Source organism: Camelus ferus, chromosome 6, assembly GCF_009834535.1.
Source record: "Camelus ferus isolate YT-003-E chromosome 6, BCGSAC_Cfer_1.0, whole genome shotgun sequence".
NCBI lineage: Eukaryota > Metazoa > Chordata > Mammalia > Artiodactyla > Camelidae > Camelus > Camelus ferus.
In genome coordinates this window covers 86,418,623-86,437,981 of record NC_045701.1, presented here as the reverse complement: position 1 = coordinate 86,437,981, position 19,359 = coordinate 86,418,623, and the positions used below count along the sequence as shown (strand labels likewise).

Below are 19,359 nucleotides of genomic sequence, written 5' to 3'. Positions count from 1 at the left end.
AAACCAGACGGAGAGTTTTAAACAGTCTTTAGCAAAATTTGTTTTTTTCAAGAATTATTCCAAGCAAAGTAATGTTGAAAGTATATTATACATACTTTGTTAGTTTCAGAGGATATGATTTTTCCAAGGTCTCTCTGTAGCATTGCAATTGTTAGATGGGCCTCTTCATTTCAAATTCTAGTTTTGCAAATACTTTTTGAAATGAATTCCTTTAAAATGATTTTTTTCTTTAAGCGGTATGATTTTCCATTAAATGGTTGCTTTTTTGTGAGCTATTTTATTTTACATTGGTATTAAGGATATCATATCAAAACTTTTTTTTTCTTCTAAAGCAGGGCATTTTATATTTTTGTGATTATAGATTTTATACTTCTTGAATATTGCTGATGAACCTGTTCTGGGATACAATCCTCCAACTTCATTTACAACCTTCCATGTTCATCTCTGGAGCTGTGCACTTGATTATAGGTTAGTTCATAAATGGAGCAAAATAAAGTTTGATTCTTTAAAATATGTACTAAGTTTTGAAAAAATGTATAATTCAGTAGAGTTAAGGTTCAAAATGCTCTTTAAAGGGAGTTTCTTTTGTTGCAGCAGACTAATGTTCTCTTGTTTCTTTCTTTCTTTTTTTTTTTTCTGATTGAAGTATAGTTGATTTACAATCTTGTGTTAATTTCTGGTGCACAGCATAGTGATTCATTTTCTCTCGTTTCTTTGTGGTATTAGGCCTCTTTATTTGCCAGTTCGCTCTCTTCTTACTGTGGAAACATTCAGCGTTTCAAGTAGTGTTTCCTTGGATAAATCATCATCTACTCTCAGGTACCCGCGCAAACTTTACTATACTAAATGTTTACACTGTGTACTAAATGCATCTGTTCCAAATGTACTAACAGAGATTTATTTAAACCCTTTGATTAAAGTCTCAATCTTCTGTTAAAATCAACATTCTTTTTACTATCAATCATGTCCCTTTATCCAAGTTTTCAGTTTTTCATTCTTAGATGATTTGTCTCATCTCTTCTGTTTGTTACTATATTTCATTTTTAGGGAGGAAATTAATTCTTGAGACTATTAGTTTTCTTTTTAAAACATATATATAAACTTCCCATAACACCTGATACACTTCATTTTCCTAATTTAAACCTTGTGAATTTAAAACTACTGAAAATTTAGAATTAATTTGAGCAGATGATTTAATCTCATTCTTCACATCATTAAAATTTTTCTATACCGATAAACAATGAATTTTAAAGAAATGTTAGATAATGTAAGTTAGAAACTACATATGGCTTTGACTATATATATATATCAGAAAGAATGGTGCGACTAAGTCTGTAGTGATCATGTGACATATATTTAAGGTTAGTATTTTAGATCTTGAGTTTATCTTTTTTTTTCCAGAATAATCTTGGATGAAGCTGCTTTATACCTGTCTGACAAGTGTAATACTGTCACTATAAATTTGAACAGAGGTGAGAGTTAGAAAACAAAATCTGGTATAGATAAATGCTCTTTTATTTTTTGTATGGGAATATTTTAAAGCATTTTAACTCTGTAATAATGCCAAAGAACTAAGGCTGTTATCAGTTTAAATATTGTAATATCAGTGTGTGATATAAGTAACATTGATGAAATGTATCAAATTATATACTCTGTTTTATATCAAGCAAATTTTATTTCTAACTAAAAATAAACTGTAGGATTTTTGTGGGATGACATTGTATTTCCATTACATTATGAGTATTTAGCAGGACTACTTGCCATGACTTTTAAAGAAATGCTAGTTTATTAGGTGTTGGTTGGATAAACATTTTTTGAAAGTTAACAGACATTTTATTTTATTTTAAAAAAATTTAGATTATGTTCGTGTGATGGATATGGGGCTTTTGGAATTAACAATAACTGCAGTGAAGTCTGATTCTGATGGAGAGCAAGTAAGTTATTAAAATAAATGGATGTTTTTATTTAAATCTTCTTTTTTATAGAAGACATTAAAAACATACTGAACCTACTGTAAAATTATTTTCCTGCATGCCTAATTTTGGTCAAAAATAGAGAAAATATTTTATTAAGGTTGAGGTATTATAAATATGTATTTCCTGTGACAAGAGAAATTATATTTTATTTAATGTAAACCTACATTAAAGTTTTTTTTTCCTCTTGTTTTGGAAAACACTTTTATCCTTTTTTCCCCTCTGTCCTGTCCAGACTGAGCCGCGCTTTGAATTACACTGTTCGAGTGACGTTGTCCATATCAGAACGTGCTCGGACTCTTGTGCTGCGTTAATGAATCTCATTCAGTACATTGCAAGCTATGGGGACTTACAGGCAGCTCACAAAGCAGACATGAAGCCTGGAGCCCCTCAAAGAAAGATGAAGGTACCGTTGCCAGCATCACTGATTAGAACCCATTCACGCCTGCCCTACTCCAGCCGCATGAGTGACTTGTTTACATCAGGGAGGTCTTCCTGACAGTCATAGGGTGGAAAGGAAACTTTGAAATATTGTCACTCTGTTCTTTACTTTCAAAGTGATGGGATCTGGGAAGGTGACTCCATGAGCCTTTTTGGAAAACTGTTCTACTGTTTGATACTTTTTGTTTCAGAACATTAATCTTCTCAGCCAACATACTTTTTTCCAGGCTTAAGTTATTTTCCTGTGTCCTCAGGGAAGAAAGCATTTATCATGTAGGAGCCTGTTACACGCAGGTTGCATGTAGAAATGCCGTGAGGAGACAGAGGGCAGGCGGTCGTGCTATCACCAGGGCCTGACCTGTATTATATTATCTTCCATGTTTGTTAACCTGCAGTGCTATCTGGAGGTCAGTCTGCTTTCTCACGTGTGATTTCCTTTGACCTAGTGTGATAGAAAGGTTAGAAATGACCACGTCTGTTTTACAGATGAACAGGTCACCCGGTGAATTTAGGTAATGTGCCCTAATTAGTAGCAGGCATAGCGACAACACCCAGATGCTCTGATCCCCAGTTCAGTGCTTTCTTATGCCCCCAGCTGTCGCCTGTCTGCTGCCTTTTATGTCCAGATTGAACAGTGTCCAGTTTGTTTAGCATTTTCAGGGCTTTCATTCTTCTTCATGGCCTCTTCTGTGAGCAGAATTCTCAGTCCCCTTAGGTGAACAGAGTTTCCAGTAAGGGTCTGACACACCTCACATTACCTTCTGTTTGGGCTGTCTTACCCCTCAGTTGTGTTGCACTTCTGTTTTTAATCCCTTGTTCCTGTTACAGTCTCCCTGATAATGAAGTGATTTATGATACTCTGCTGTTCCTTCTCTTTTTAAAAAGAATCTCTATTTTATTAAAAGTTATTTTAAATTATCCATTTCTCCCCCAGCTTTACTGTAGTTTTTTCACCTTCCTTCTCTCCTGAGGTATTACCTCTTCAAGATTGCAGTTCACTGTGCTGGCCTTGAGTGATAACACATTTATTTCTGTTTGCCAGTAGTTGCTGGGATAAAAATGATGATACTGAAGACTTAAAATGAAAATGTAACAGCTGCTGGGTAGAACATAGGAAAATGAACATGTTCCTGTTTCTGGTGTTTTTGTAAAATGTGGTGTACATCGAGGACAACATAAATGCTAAGTGGTTTGCTTCTTAGAGCATTTTCAGTTGTTTTTAATTAAATTGTTTGGCTGTAGGTAGATTCCAGTGGTCGATCATCCTCACGTGGCCCAGTTCTTCCTGAAGCAGATCAACAGATTTTACGAGATTTGATGAGTGACGCTATGGAGGAAATTGACACACAGGAAGCCGCTTCGTCGGTAAAGCCACAGTCTAACGGTGAGACCGCCAGGATGCTCCCTGGGAGCTGGGAGCTTGTGGTTGAGGCTTATGTTATTTGTGTTCTTACCAGTTTCTCAATAAGTGACTTATTAAAGGAAAGACAAGTCTGAGTTCTGGTGGATGTTTATTATTCAGCTTGTGTTCATTGAGGGTCTAGTAGAGAAGTGACACTGGCCAGACAGAGTGTTGTGGCAGATGCAGAGGAGGTGGGAGACGCAGCGTATGTTTTCTGGTAGCTTATGGTTTAGTGAAACAAGCAAGCCCTAAACCAGACTGATGCTAGTGCGTGAACAATTGAGAAATGATACAAGGAAATGCTTCAGAATGTGGTATATGCTCTGACCACTGTTCATAAAGGATGGGAGTCCTTTCATTAGGCTTCAGTGGAAGTGAGATGAGTTGGCTTTTAAAACGTGGGTAGGACTTAGGTATGTAGAGGAGAGAGAGAAGAGAATTTTGGCAACGTCTTAACATGAACAGAGGCACAGAAAGAGGCCTGTGTGAGCCTTAATGATCTAGTAACTCAGGTTATTGATACTGGAACAAACGTTCCCTTCTTATTAAAAAGAATCAGACAATAATGTTGAATAAGCAGGGAGGAACCAGACAGAGAGCTTTGAAAGCCAGGTGGAAGCATCTAAATGTTTTGAAGTATCTATCTAAAAATACCTCTTTCTAATTGGATGAACATAGCTATTTCTATATGTTATGAAATCTTAAATTTTTAAAAAATTATTTCATAGTGTTAAAAAGTTTAGCATTACAAGTTCTTTTCATTCTAATATAGAATAAATTAGAGCTAAGGAAGCAAATGGGAGCTTTTAGCTCCCTGTGTACTAACATTATTTGTAATAAATCTTATCAGCTAATCTACTTATGTGGGAAAGGATATTTAATGAATATTTACTGAGCAGCTTGAACATACAAGAGTCTGTGCTGAGCCCTCGGGCACTCGACAGGGATGAGCAGGCTCCACGTGCTGCTGGGGAAGGATTTAAAACCTAGTCTGTGAGCCTCCTGAGGCAGAAGTGTCCCTGTTCATCTTTGTGATCCTAGTCCATATCACTGGGTTTGGTTTGAATGAATGAATAGAGAAAGATTTAGCGAATTTAACAATAATTAATATAAATTTACCAAAATCCATGTTCACGTACAGATTTTGACACATGTGCAGCCTTTTGTGTACGTCATCCTGAGAGAGCTGCCTGAAAACAGGCATCCTGCTTGGATATCCAGTTCTCCAAGAAGTGGTCTTTTCATTGCGTGGGATCAGTTGCTGGCCTAAGACATGCTTGGCGAATGTCTCCCCCACCCCTTTCACAAGCAGAGATTTCCTGCAGTTTGAGGGGAGGCACTGCTAGATGTAACTAGTTTCCCCTCCACTTACTGTATTGTCCAGGAAGTTTCTTGGAGAACTCCACCCATAGGACGTAACTGTCAATATGAAATTCTGGCTAAAATGGAACTCTGGTCAACACTGGTCAGCTGGTGCTGACTTCCTGATCTTTTGTGACCCTAAATAACTAAGAGGAAACTGTAGCTTCGAGACCATCACTTACTATTTTCTTAGAAAACTTCAAACTTATTATTAGTCATTTTATTAGTAGTCAGAGAGTTATTGTAAGAATGAGATATAGCAGGTGAAAGCACTAACAATATGTATCTCACACATGGTTAAAATGCTTAATAAACGTTCGTGTTGTTGATGTTTCAAAATGTGCAAAAATTGAATGTTGTAATCTTTTTACCTAGGTGTTTTGGATGAAAAATCTCAAATTCAGGAGCCATGTTGTTCAGACCTCTTCCTGTTTCCAGATGAGAGTGGGAACGTGTCCCAGGAGCCTGGCCCCACTTACACCTCATTCACACACCACCTGATAAGTGATGCAGTGACAGGCGCGCCCACAGAGAATGACGACTTTTGTATTCTTTTTGCACCAAGAGCGACCATTCAGGTAATAAATTGATAGCATAATTGAGGTCTTAAAGTAGTGTTACAAGTTATATTGACCAAAGGGTACCTGAAAAAAATTCTTTAGGTTTTGTTAACTCTTTACAGTTCAGAATTACTTCCTTTTCTAATTTACTATTGACACTTTGCAAATATTTATTATACTTTACTTTTTTTTATGACACGTCTCTCAGATGCAGAAAAATGCTCCATATTTGCAGAAATCTCCTGCATAGTTTTTGAACTACAGAGGCAGTAAGCAGTAAGATACGTCTTCAGGATAGTGAAATTAAATATCAGAAGGGAGTGTTGTACGGAGTTGCTTACCCAAGAACTGGGCGAAATAAGATGTGGTTTATGTGAAGACATTCGTTAATATATAGTTTCCATTTTAGAATCATGCTTACATTTAAAAAGCATGGTCTGGATTTAATGAATGTACAGTTCACTAAAAATGGTTAAGCACTGGTGCTGCAGTTGAACCCCATGAATTACCATTTAGTGTATATTTTTACTAAATTGCTCAGTAGTAATTTAGTAAGTGAAGGTATTTATTTTACTAAGTTCTGGGAAATTAAAAAAAATCAATCAAATTCAGGGTAAGCTCATTAGGAAAATGATAATTTGGTCAGTATGCTGAAGTATGTCAAGTTTGGAATGCAATATTGACTTTGAATTAAGGAACTATACACGCAAACACACTTATACAATCTGTACCTTTTTATTATCAAATCAGTAGTAAAAGCTAAATTGTAGACCATAAAAAATTCTTACGGAGTGATTCACATAGAATAAGGAGTTCATTTTATGGTTAATGAAGGAGAGTGTCTTATGTAATGATTAATGTCAGTATTACTGGATTTTATATGTTGAAATTATAAGAAAGAATGCAGAATTAAGAAATCCCCTTGGGATATGCACCATAATCAGTGATTTCTGCTTAGATAAGAGAGTATGTGTTATCTGTTTCTTTGTCTTAGGAGAAGGAAGAGGAGCCAGTTGTAAAAATAATGGTTGATGATGCAATTGTGATAAGAGATAATTACTTTAGCCTGCCTGGTAAGAAGACGGATACCAGCAGAGCGCCCTTACACTTTCCCATTCCTGTAATTCGGTATGTGGTTAAAGAAGTCTCTCTTGTTTGGCACCTTTATGGAGGAAAAGACTTTGGAACAGCCCCTCCTACTTCTCCAGCTAAAAGTTATATGTAAGTTAACTTCTGCGTAAGTTTATTTGGTAGGCCAATATATTCTTTTCATAGAAAAATAATAGAATTTATCCTTTTAAGAATTATTAATAAAGTAGTATTAAAAACTATAAATTAAGTGTTAAAGTTTTCCATTTGGAAACTTATTTGCATTTTTTGTATTTTTTCTAAAATATGATGACTTAAGCCATTTCCATTCAGAAATAATTTTCGGGTACCTACTATGTGCCAGGGCCTTTGTGACAGGCACATTCACTAAAATGAATAAGATTCAGACCCTGTCCTGTGTTCAAAAGGGAGAGACGGTTACGTGAGCAAATGAGGGCAGTGACGTGAAGTGTGTATCGTCAGGAGGCAGGGACCATGCCTGCCCCTGAATCTCCAGCATCCAGCAGAGTACCAGGCATAGAGTTACTGCTCCGGAAGTACCTGTTAAATGAGTACATTATTCAATAGTTGTAGAAGAGAACTAGAGAGACTAGGTACCATCCTGGCAAACATTCTCACTGGGGTGGGGAGGGTTAGAAAAGGCTTCATGGAGTGGTAAACTTTGGCACAACATTGTAGTGACTTTTTCTGTTTAAAGCTGCTTTCAAAAAAAACTTAGAACTTTACTGTAATTCTTTTCTGTATTTGGAATTTCTAGGACTTGTACTCTGTCAGGGGTTTCTGAAGTAATAAGGAACTCATAAGGAGATCTCATTTCTAAGTCTGTCTTGTAACATGAACACCAACATCATAGTTAGGGTTTTCTGTGTAGTTTTAAATATTTAGCAAGCAGATGGTTGCTGTGATGGCAGTAATAAATGTTCTCAGTGTCTCCAAGGTATAAGGTGTGGCTTTGTTTTATAACAGTACAATTTGTGCCAGTGTTTTGATAGTTCTGTATTTTCTGTATCTCATTTTCTCTTTTCATCTTGTTATTTTTTTCTGATGTCATTCATTCCCTTTCTTGGAACATTCCTCTAACAAAAAGTTTTATTTTTTCATTTATAGTAGTCCCCACAGCTCACCTTCTCACACACCCACAAGACATGGACGTAATATGGTATGTGGGGGAAAAGGAAGAAACCATGACTTTTTGATGGAGATACAGTTAAGCAAGGTAAGATGGCATTTTGAAAGGAAAAATCTGATGAAGTAGGAGCATTAGTTGGGGGTTCTTTAGTTACTCCTTACCCTTCTCTGCCATGTGGTCTTGGGCCGTAAGTGGAAAAGTGCAGGGGTCGTGTATAAAACTCTCACCTCTTTTTCTTTCTCAAATGTTCTGAGAAGATTTGGGGTTTTTGTTTCCCAGGCTCCCCTAGAGCAGTGTATCTCAGAGTTGAGAAGCTTCAGAATGCCCTTGAGGGCTTGTTAAAACCCAAGTTGCTGGGCCCCAGAGTTTCTGATAAGTAGGTCTGAGGTAGGGCCCGTGAATTTGCATTTTTAATGAGTTGACAGGTGACTCTGAGTCACTCTTCCCAGGATCACACTTGGGGAACCTCTGCCCTGGAGTATCTACCTGGGAAGGCCCGTCATTGGGCAGCACATGGGTCAGGTTCTTTGTGAACGCTGGGAGACCCTTGGGCCGGGCTGCCAATGATACTGTACACGTATAACTCCGTCAGCTTGTCTGGGGTTGTGCTAAATGTCATATATTACGGTACTTAATGTAGAAATATTGCAGTGGTAACAATTCCATATGTTTTATTGTGTCGTTGCTCTCTTTTGGAACTTGAACCCCATCTCCACTGATTCTTTTTCAAGCAATTTCTTAAGTTTGCAAGCTGATAATTGGATGACTTGTTCTTGTTGAGGGTTTTGCTTGAAAAGAATAGGGATTTTACCAAGGTCAACTAAGAAATATAGTCAAGCTTATCCTTGTCTAGTTGCGGACATGTAGATTAATAAATAAACATGTGAAACAAATGAAGGCATGTGCTGTTCTCTGAAAATGAAATTAGGAGCTGAGGATTCAAAGAAAATGAGTGACATTTTGCATTTTTGAGAAAAAAATCTAATTTAAATAAAATGTACAGCTTGTTCTGTGTTTTTTCTTGTCTGTAAAGGTGAAGTTTCAGCACGAGGTCTACCCGCCCTGCAGACCAGAATGCGACTCCAGCCTCCTGGAACACCCGGTCTCCCGGCAGGTGTTCATCGTGCAGGATCTTGAAATTCGAGATCGTCTGGCAACATCACAAATGAATAAGTTTTTGTACTTGTATTGCAGTAAAGAAATGCCTCGAAAAGCTCATTCCAACATGGTAAGATTTAAAACTTCATATATTTTGTTGTTGATGTTAGTTTTGGAAAAGTATTTTTATTATATCTAATGCAGAAGATGTAGATTGGGGAAAATTATGAGATTTTTTTTTCTCATTTTAATATGCAAGTCCCTTTTAAATGTTGCTTAAAGTTACAGGTTTTAAAAATTATTTTGCATGCCATTTCTGTAGTTACCAAATGCATTGACACTTGAGGAAAACCAGAAGTCTGGAATGGTCTACACAAAATACTTACATGCAATTGCTGGCAGTGTTCCAGGTGTCTAATCCTTTAAAAATTTTAGTAGAACAGAAATGATCAGCTCAGGGCTTCTAGAAGAAAACGTCATAGAGGTTGTCTTGGAAGGTGGGTCTGTGGCTTAGCTCAGGGGTTCAGCAGGCCCCTTTGAGGTTGTAAGTACAGCATTATCATTTGCATTTTTTGCTCTCAAGAGGATCTGTATCTTTCACCAGATTCTTGAAAGAGTGTGTGACCAAAAAAAGATTCAGACTTTTAAGGAAGGAGGTTGAACAGCTCTGCTTTCTGTTCTAATATAGGGACTAGACATAGGATTTTTTTCTTTTCTCTTTTTTGTTTTTCCTTTTTTTCATGAAAAGAAGGTCATAATATCATTGGGGGGAAATGCATTTCTTTTTCTCATCTTGTAGTTGACAGTTAAAGCGTTACACGTGCGCCCCGAGTCTGGCAGGTCACCACAAGAATGCTGCCTCAGAGTGTCACTGATGCCACTTCGCCTCAATATTGACCAGGTTTGTATTGCAAGCGTAATTCATGGAATTATGATTAAACATATACCCCACATTCAGAAAGAAAGATTTAATGTAGTAGAATTATAATGTTCATTATTGTTTAACTTTTATGGGAGTTGCATAATTACAACAGACTTTCGCTGATAAAGAACAGGGCAAATTCATGAGGTATTTGGAATCTGAACTGTTAGTGAGCAGACGATATTGTCTCCTCCTCACTGCGCGCCGTAGCAGTTAATAACTGCTTCTCGTGTTTTCTCTTATCTTTACGCACGTACCCCTAATGCAGGTATACAGGTGTTTTCAGGTATTAAAGGACCCCCTGATATATATTATTGAAAAATACAGGGGATTGTGTTTTAATCACAGCACCTGGAAGAGAATTTCTTCTTCCCTGGACAGAATGACAAATTAGTCACTTTATGGAAAGAGATAAAGAAATCCACTTTCCTATCTTCTAGCAAGCTTCCCATCAAATTCTGGGTTTTGCTGTGACCCAGAGAGCTGTTTAAAACTCAGCTGATGCCTCTTCTACAAACTTCATTCAAGATACACGTAGATACGATGCTCTGTAGTAATGCACCGTAGGGGTGAAGAGCGTGGGCTTGTAGTCAGGCCTGGGTCTCAGTGTCGGTTCTCTTACTGATTGTGTGGCCTTGAGTAACTTAACTCTCCAAGCCTGCTTTCTTCACTGATAAAATGGAAAAGGTAGTAGTATATGTAGCATCATTTTTTTTTTTTTAAAGAGGAGTAAATGAGACTAGTGTATGTAAAACACCTAGATTGGTGCCTGGCACACAGTGCTAAAGATGAGAAATGTTAACTGTTAATATTATTAACAGAAGCATATAACAACTGTAGAAGATAAATGGAGGGTTTTTTTTTTTTTAATAATAATCTGCTTTTGAAGTAACAAGATCCTCCTGTTGTACCTTATATTGGTGTAAGCTCAGGTTTGAAAGTAGAGTATGTGTGGGGTGGTATTATCTGTTTGCTTAAAAAATATTGATTGGATAATGTTAATGCATTATTTAAATAAGTAACAGATATATTAGGAATAATCTTAAATAACATTTATATTGTAAACAAAATATACTACATATATATCTCAGAGAAAATGTATCGTGAAACACAGAAATTTAGCACAACTTTACATTAATATTTATAGCTTCTGAGCTGGGTCAGACTTACCAGTGAGACTTTAGATTTATGTTGTCTCATGAGAAGAACATCTTTTGAAACCCATACTTTAATTTGTCCATTCAGCCTTGTAGAAATATGGTGAATTATTTATGGGAAATTAGATCTGTGAAAATCACCAGTGTGAGCAAGAATTTGAGCAAGATTTACCTTTATGGCATGACTTTACTAGACTTAGCAAGCCCAGTTTTCTTTAATAAAGCTTTAACATTGAGCTTAATTTCTTTTTTAGAACAATAAAGCATTATGATTTTAAAATGGAGAAATAGTAATAGCAAAAACAATCGGGGAAATAAATTTTATGACTAAACTGGGGAGGGATGGGAAATTATTCCCTAGGATATGGGGCCTACAGAAACAAATCACGCTACAAATACATATGCCTTAACGAGGAATATTATGATACAAAAGAGTCCTTTCTGGTTTGTGTCTTCTAAGATTGACATACCATAACAGATGGTCATCTGAATAGGAAGCCATTTTTTCTTTTGAAACAAATCAGTTGATGAGTGATAATGCTTTGAGTAATATTTTTCTTACCAAGCATATCTGATTTTATTTATCTTACCTGGATCATAGACAGTAAGTATGAAAGCAGCATTGTTTTCTCAACAGCTACATTGCTGTTGAAATCCCGTACAGCTGCTTCCAAAGCTCAGTATACCCATAGGGCAGACAGGGCACTCAGCAGATGGAGTGGTTTCCATCTAGGGAGGTGAGTAGATGCTGGAGGCAGTTTGAGATCTGAAATGTGAAGGGGCCAGATTTCCTACTCTCTTGGTCTGCTGTTCATTTTAGTATGATACCACCTGGAAATCTGTGTAGGGAAGATTTGTTAATTCTGAATCATTGCTGAATGCCAGCCTTGCCCAGGTTTGTACTAGGATGCTGGGAATACCCCCGTCCCCAAAGATCTCTGTGTAGTAGGGAGACTGACATAAAACATGATTTTAATACCCTGTGATGAAAGTAGGCGTAAAGATATATGGCACCAGAAGAGGGCTCCTAAGCCAGGCTGGGAGTTTGGAAGATGAGGGGTAATCAGGAAAGGCTTTCTGGAGGAGGTGACTCTCAAGCTGGGTCTTAAGGAATGTAAAAATTATGAATTTTTGTAAAGGCATTGAGGGCCTAATTCAGGTTGTGAGATGAGATGTGAGGCCACTGGGTAGGATAAGTGCTCTGCTGAGGCTTGAAAATGATGAACATGTGGCCATCCCAGTTTGCATGTTTGTGGTTTTTTCCAACATCACCTGTGTATGACATTGAAAGTAGTTCTTCTAATACTTTAAGTCATATTGCACTGTTAATATCCTTTATCATAGGATCTTAAAGCTATAAATAACTACTTTATAGTTAAGGTTTAACATAAATAATAAACCAGATTTTTTAAAGTTTTAAAAATTGTTTGTATTGAGGTATAATTTGCATATAATAAAATGCAGGTTTTAGGTGTACACTTGAAGCCTGACAAATACATACACTTGAGTAACTACTACACCAACTGAGATAGAGAGCATTTTCTGTCCCCTACAGAGTTTCCTCATGTCCCTTTGTAGTCCGTCTCCACCACCCCAGAGCAAGCACTGATCTCACTTGCGTCACCGTAGATTAGCTTTTCCTGATCCCCAGCTTCATATAAATGGAGTTGCATCTGCCTCCCTGTGCTCAGCGTGACGTCCGTGAGACCCTCTGTTGGAGCATGCGTCAGCAGTCCGCTCACTGCTGTCGCTGAGAAGTATTTCCTTGTGTGGTTGCAGCAGCTTGTTTATCCATTTACTTATCATTTTATGTTGGGTTTTCTTGTTTTTGGTCTTAGGAATAAAGCTGTTACGAAATTTGTGTACAGGTCTTTATGGACATACTTTTTCAGTTTTCTTGGGTAATTATAAATAGCATGTCTGGGTCATAGGTGTCTGTTTACCTATCGTAAGAAGCTGCCAGATAGTTTTCCACAGTGGCTGTACCGTATATGTGCCCATCAGTAACAGAGAAAAGCAGCAACTGCTTCACTTTGACCAAACTTGGTGTTTATTGTCTTTTTAATCTTAGCTCTTTTACTTGATGTTCATTGTGGTTTTAATTTGGATTTTCCTGATGACTAATGATGCTGAGCATCTCTTCATGAGCTTATTCGACATTTGTTTATCTTCTGTTGTGAAGTATCTGTGTCTTATCTTCTGTTGTGAAGTATCTGTGTCTTACTTAGTTTCAAAATTAGGTTATCTATCTTACTGAGTTACGAAGAGTTCAGCATAAATCCTAGAATCAAAAATTTGGAGAACATTTTGAAAAGCTGATACTAGTATTCCTTTGTCTGTTGTTTGTAGTACAAATGGGTAAAAAAACCACTGTCTCTTTAGTCTTTTTTTTTTTAATGAGTATATTTATAGCTGGAACTTTCTGGCTTTTTTTTGAAGGCAGTCGTGCATGGAATCAAAACATTTATAGCATTAAAGTATCCCCACCTTGTAGCCAAAGAATAACACTTTATATACTGTTAACATGTAATGTTTGGTGTTTGTGTAAGCACATATATAGTGATTTATAGTAAGTGTATATAATGTGAATAATACATAAAATATATAAATAAATACATATATGTAAAGCATTATAATGTAGTGAACAATTCATGAACCTACTACCTGACTGCAGTACCAAATACTTCTAATACTGTTGAAACTACCTGCCTGTTCTTCAGTCCTAGCCCTCAGTCTCCCATATGCCATGTTACCCAGAAAAATACCTTTCTAACTTCCATCATTTATACTTCTGATAATTGTGATCAGTAGTAGATTAGATCATTTGGAATTGCCAGTCAGACTTTTGGTGTGCTAACACATACTGTGACCCTATAATTCACTTTGACATTGCATTTTGGTACAATATTAATGTTCTATATTAATTTAGGATTTTTTTAAATGAAAGGGAAGAATAAGAATAGGTTCAGACATTTAATTTTCATATTCTCCAAAATAGATTTGTCAGTTTGAGTAAGGTAGGCTTAGTAAAGCTGCTAATAATATGCAAATACGGCTTACAGGCACAACTTCACAGCAGATCCATACTCTGTAATGTCATAGGAGACCACACTGAATGGGTGATTTTATTTTCTTTTAATTTTTATTTTGAATATCATGTTCAATGCAGAAAACCTATTAAGGCAATACAGCATAGTGGTAAAAGCAGAGGTAAGATATTAAGAACTTTTGAGGTGCATTTAAGTATACACCACATGCCAGCTGCCATTTTTATTGAGGTAATCTTACCACTGCCAATTCAGAGTGAGACTACAGCTGAGTAAGAATGAAACTGCTATGTTTCTATTTAGACAACTAAAATGTGTTTTGATTTAGAAATAGCCATTTAATTTCCAACTTATCTGTGTCTTAATTTCAATATCTATAAGTTAATTTTCTTATCGAGTTGTGAGAATTAACAAGGAAGTGCGTGTGTGTGTTTTAAGAGAGAGAGGGAAGTGTTGAGAACAGGAACAGTGCCTGGCAGAGCAGGGGCTGCACAAGTCATAGCTGTGTATGAACAGTCAGTAAAGTATGAGACTGCAACATACTGCGTCCCATAGTGTTAGAAATAGATGCACCTTTTTTTTAAACCTTTTTAGTTACAATTACATCTCTTAATTTTAGGATGCCTTGTTCTTCCTGAAGGATTTCTTCACAAGTCTTTCTACAGAAGTAGAGCTTCTCATGACTCCAGATCCAGAAGGTATTAAATATATATATTTTGAAAAAGTCTTTAACAAGTACTTGGATTGATTTTTGATTGTTATGAGACCTTTTTGAGAATGTACTTACAAATCTTTATTCTCATTTATATAAATCTGTCCTGTGCTTATTTTTGCTAAGTTGTGCAAATGTAGTTTATGTAGTTTACGGTGCTCCCCCCTCATCCTCAGGAGAGAACGTTCCAAGACCCCCAGTGGGTGCGTGAAACAGCACGTGGTACCAGACCCCAAATGTACTAAGTAAATGCCTGTGATTAAGTTCAGTTTATAAATTAGGCACAGTAAGAGATTAACAATAATAACTAATAATAAAATAGGACAATTATAACAATATACTGTACTAAAAGTTAGGTTAGGGTTAGGTCTTTTCTCTTTCACTCTCAGAATATATTGTACAAATTTAATGCCTTTTCCATCTTAACTAGACACATAACATGCACTGTGGCTGTAACTTTTGCAGTTAAGGTACGGCAGCAAAATGAGCACAAATTTCTTTTTTCCTTCATCACAGTTTTATAGAAGGTTCGTTCTTACTGTAGATCTTAGCAGCCTTAGCATATGATATTTTTCCTTATTAAGTCAAGAACCTTGACCTTTCAGTTAAAGGAAGCATGTTGCAGCTTCTCTTTGGTGTATCTGAAGTGCCAGTGTCACTGTTGTTGTGCTCTGGGGCCATTATTAAGTGAAATAAGGGTTACTTAACACAAGCACTGTGATGCCGCAGCAGTCCATCTGATAACCGAGACGACCACCAAGTGACTCACGGGCGGGACACGCTGGACAGAGGGATGGATCACATTCCAGTGGGATAGAGTGTGATGGTGCAAGATTTCATCGTGCTGCTCGGAATGGCACACAGTTTAAAGCTTATGAATTGTTTATTTCTGGAATTTTCCATTTCATATTTTTGGGCTGCAGTTGTCCTTGGACAGTGAAACTGAGGATAAAGGGAGGCGACTGTGGTCATTTAAAAGGTGAAAGTTTTCTCTGTAGCAGTGGTTGTATTTATTAAATAAAATGTAGCAAAAGAAATGTGGACTGATTTAAATCATTGCTTTAAGAAGGCGTACCTAATTTTTCAGATGTGCCCATTACATTTTCAGTTAAAAAGTCTCCTGGAGCTGATGTCACCTGCAGTTTGCCAAGGCATTTAAGCACCTCAAAGGAGCCAAATCTAGTTGTTTCTTTCCCTGGGCCAAAGCAGCCCTCCCCACACGATAGTGCCAACTCAGTGCACATAGGTTAACGGGGAAGAAGAGAAGGACTTCTCAGCTGAAGAAGCATCGTTCAGTGATCAGCCTGTGTTTTTCAGGTAAATCATTTAATTTTGATAATAAATGGAGTTATTTTAGAGTTTGATAATAAATGAAGTTATTTTAGAGTTTAAGTTTTAGAGTTAAGGTTGTTCTTTAATGTGTTTGTGTCTCGGTAACCATGAGGTGACGTCAGCTTTCCTTTGCACTGCAAGTAATCAACTCAGTGTCCTTAGTTATGTGTGGGCCCCCTTCCTGCCAGCTCTCCTCCACACACAGCAGCCCTGGCGCGGGGTTCATCTGTCTGTTGATGCTGCAGCAGGAATGTTCTCTTCCTCCTCCTGTCCCTCTCCGCCGGTCCCGGTCCCGGCCCGTGTGTCTCTCCTCAAAGTGATGCTGTCCTTTTCCTTCTTCCCACACAGCTCGTCCTCAGCGGTCCTTCCTTCCCCATGATGGGAATTTGCTGTCTAGTTTTCTCTCCCCTTCCCTGTTACTGCTATGTGTTTCCTGACCCTTCGCTCCCTGGCTGAGGTGGCACTGTCAGGGAACCCAGGTCCCCCGTGCTGCTGCTGTCTGCTGGGACCACAGCCCAGCCACTTGGCTAGCTGGTGTGTGTTGGCATTTATGTCTCGTTTCCAGGCCCATTCGTTCTTCCCGTCTTCTTTCTTTCCCAGCCCTCAGTGGTCGGGATGGAGCCTTGGCTCCATTGAGAGGGGGAGAGGTTGAAGATCAAAACCACCTGTGCTGTGGGGACAGTTAGCTCTCCCTGCTTTTCTGTGCTCTCCTCCCCATGACATCAGTGGTCCCCACATTTTGTCTTTCTAAGTTCTGAGGTTAGACTTTAGATATGGCTCAAAGTGGGCAGTATAATTATTTTAAAGTGTTTTCATGTTTTAAATATCTTGTATGTTGAACAAATGAATTTATATGTAATTTCAGCTATTAGTAATTTTGAATATAAATAACTCCTCTCCTTTCTTTATCTTCAGAGAATTTAGATTCACATCAGAAGTTCCTATTCGACTTGATTATCACGGCAAACACGTATCGATGGATCAGGTCTGGAAACTTTGCACAAATACACTCTACAAAATTACCTCATTTGATTTTCTAGTGGACTCAATTTTTTAAAAACTTTTTTCTGTCATAGTTTGTATGTTTGAAATGAAGTGCAAGATTTTTAAATTTAATTCTGTTTTTAAAGTAAATATAATTTATTTAAGAATCCATGAGTAAAATCTGATATAAATTGGATCATATAAAATACATCTATTTTTTTGCTGCAAATATTTTAAGTCTTTTAGCTTCATTAGTGAATATCACTTTTGACATTCCTAAATAACAGCTATTTTTTTGACACAATATTGTAAAATGATTATAAATCAATAAAAAATGTTAAAAAAAAAGCAACTATTTTAACTATTGAGTGTCTCAATTTACAGATTAATTTGGCCTTTTTTTTTTTTTTTTTTTTTTTCCAATTTTAAAGGGTACGTTAGCTGGGATTTTGATTGGTCTGGCCCAGTTAAACTGCTCTGAGCTGAAGCTGAAGAGGCTTTTCTATCGGCATGGGTAAGTTGACTTATTATATGAGACTTTAAGGTGTAGTTACAAAAGTTACTTTACAACAAATTAGAAGTGAGTTTTCTTAGCAGGCATACATAATTTATTTTATAGTATTATTTAGAGAAACCTCATTTTAGGGATTTTTACTGGTTAGGAGCTAATTTTTATTCTGAGAGAAGTAGTTTGGGCAGAGTAGTAGTTTTCAAAAAACAGCTATAGTTAGGATTTTTTTATAATTTCCCAAATTATAAATTCGCTTAGTTAGTGAAAAGACTGGAAGTTCATGAGGTAATGGTTCTTAATAGCTGAGAACCGTGTGGCAATTTATAGACATTGAGTTAATCTTCTGCCAGAGCTTTAGATGTTTAAGAACTAAGAACAGTAGAAAAACACATTTATATATGTTACCTAAGCCTTGTAGAAATTATTAGCATTACAGTTGGGTTATATATATGTGTGTGTTTGCTTAGGTATATATGTATATATTTAAATGGAAAATCTATAAAATTTTGTCCTTGTAATTTGTACATTTTATTTTGTCTTAAATAAAAAAATCTCCTAAACCTACACATTTTGTTCTCCTTCCTCTATACTAATAGTCATTTGCTCTAGTTTGCTAGGTGTTGACAAATTGTTCTCATATGCAATCACCGAATGGCTTACTGACATCAAGAAGAACCAGCTGCCGGGGATCCTGGGGGGTGTTGGGCCTATGCATTCACTAGTACAGCTGGGTGAGTTTTCTTCTTCAATTAGAGGATAACTTATTTTGCATCATCAGTGATTCTTAACCCAATCGGGGTTATGGATGCCTTTGACAGGCTATGTGAGAACCATCTTTTTAGGAAACCTACTTGTTAGTCATACACACAAAAATTTGCCTCTCATTTTAGGGGTTAAAAACCCAAGGTAGAATGATGGCAGAGATCCGAGCCCCAGCGCTCCTGCTGATTTCTGTGTGTTGACTGCTGTTCTAGTGCAAGGCCTCAAGGACTTGGTCTGGTTACCAATTGAGCAGTACCGGAAGGATGGTCGCATTGTCAGAGGATTTCAGAGAGGCGCTGCCTCCTTTGGCACCTCAACAGCGATGGCCGCTCTAGAACTCACAAACAGGATGGTGCAGACCATACAGGTATCTGTTCGTAGACCACCTTGATCTGTACAAAGAGGAAGAGCCACTGTAAACAGGTTATTTTACTTTTAAAATGGCACTGTGAAAATATACAAAATGTCAAGAATAGATATTTTATTTGGTTTAATATGGTTTTAATATCATTAATTTTTTGTTTTGCTTAGCTGTGTAGTGTTAAATAATTAGTAGAATAAAGCACTGCAATATGGTGTCAAATTTGTTTGCCTGTTTTAGGTAAATTACAACTACTAAGTTAGCTGAGGATTTATTTCACCACATTGATAGGAAGAGATCATAGCTGAATGTGAAGAAGGCATTACAGATCAATAGTAGTCATATTAAGGTTTGTTATATTCAGAATTAAGCTCCTGTTGACCTTCTGCAGTTGTCCACAGGCCATGCCTTCTTGTCTCACCTGGCAACACACAGAGTGTTCTTAGAGGACAAAGGAGGGACTGAAAAACTCAGCTCAATCTGGATATTTGTTATT

At 37.0% G+C, this 19,359-nt stretch overlaps 1 protein-coding gene across 1 annotated transcript in view; it reads left to right on the top strand.

The window, feature by feature from the left end:
* Positions 1-19,359, top strand: part of ATG2B (autophagy related 2B) — a 63,789-nt gene that overhangs the window by 36,939 nt on the left and 7,491 nt on the right. Inside the window, 18 exon segments of the mRNA XM_006184160.2 lie at positions 362-468; positions 727-819; positions 1,402-1,472; positions 1,858-1,934; positions 2,209-2,379; positions 3,657-3,798; positions 5,554-5,756; positions 6,733-6,959; positions 7,956-8,064; positions 9,011-9,205; positions 9,875-9,976; positions 14,821-14,899; positions 16,022-16,158; positions 16,160-16,230; positions 17,161-17,230; positions 17,661-17,743; positions 18,350-18,471; positions 18,715-18,869. Coding sequence (XP_006184222.2) covers positions 362-468; positions 727-819; positions 1,402-1,472; positions 1,858-1,934; positions 2,209-2,379; positions 3,657-3,798; positions 5,554-5,756; positions 6,733-6,959; positions 7,956-8,064; positions 9,011-9,205; positions 9,875-9,976; positions 14,821-14,899; positions 16,022-16,158; positions 16,160-16,230; positions 17,161-17,230; positions 17,661-17,743; positions 18,350-18,471; positions 18,715-18,869 — 2,214 coding nt within the window.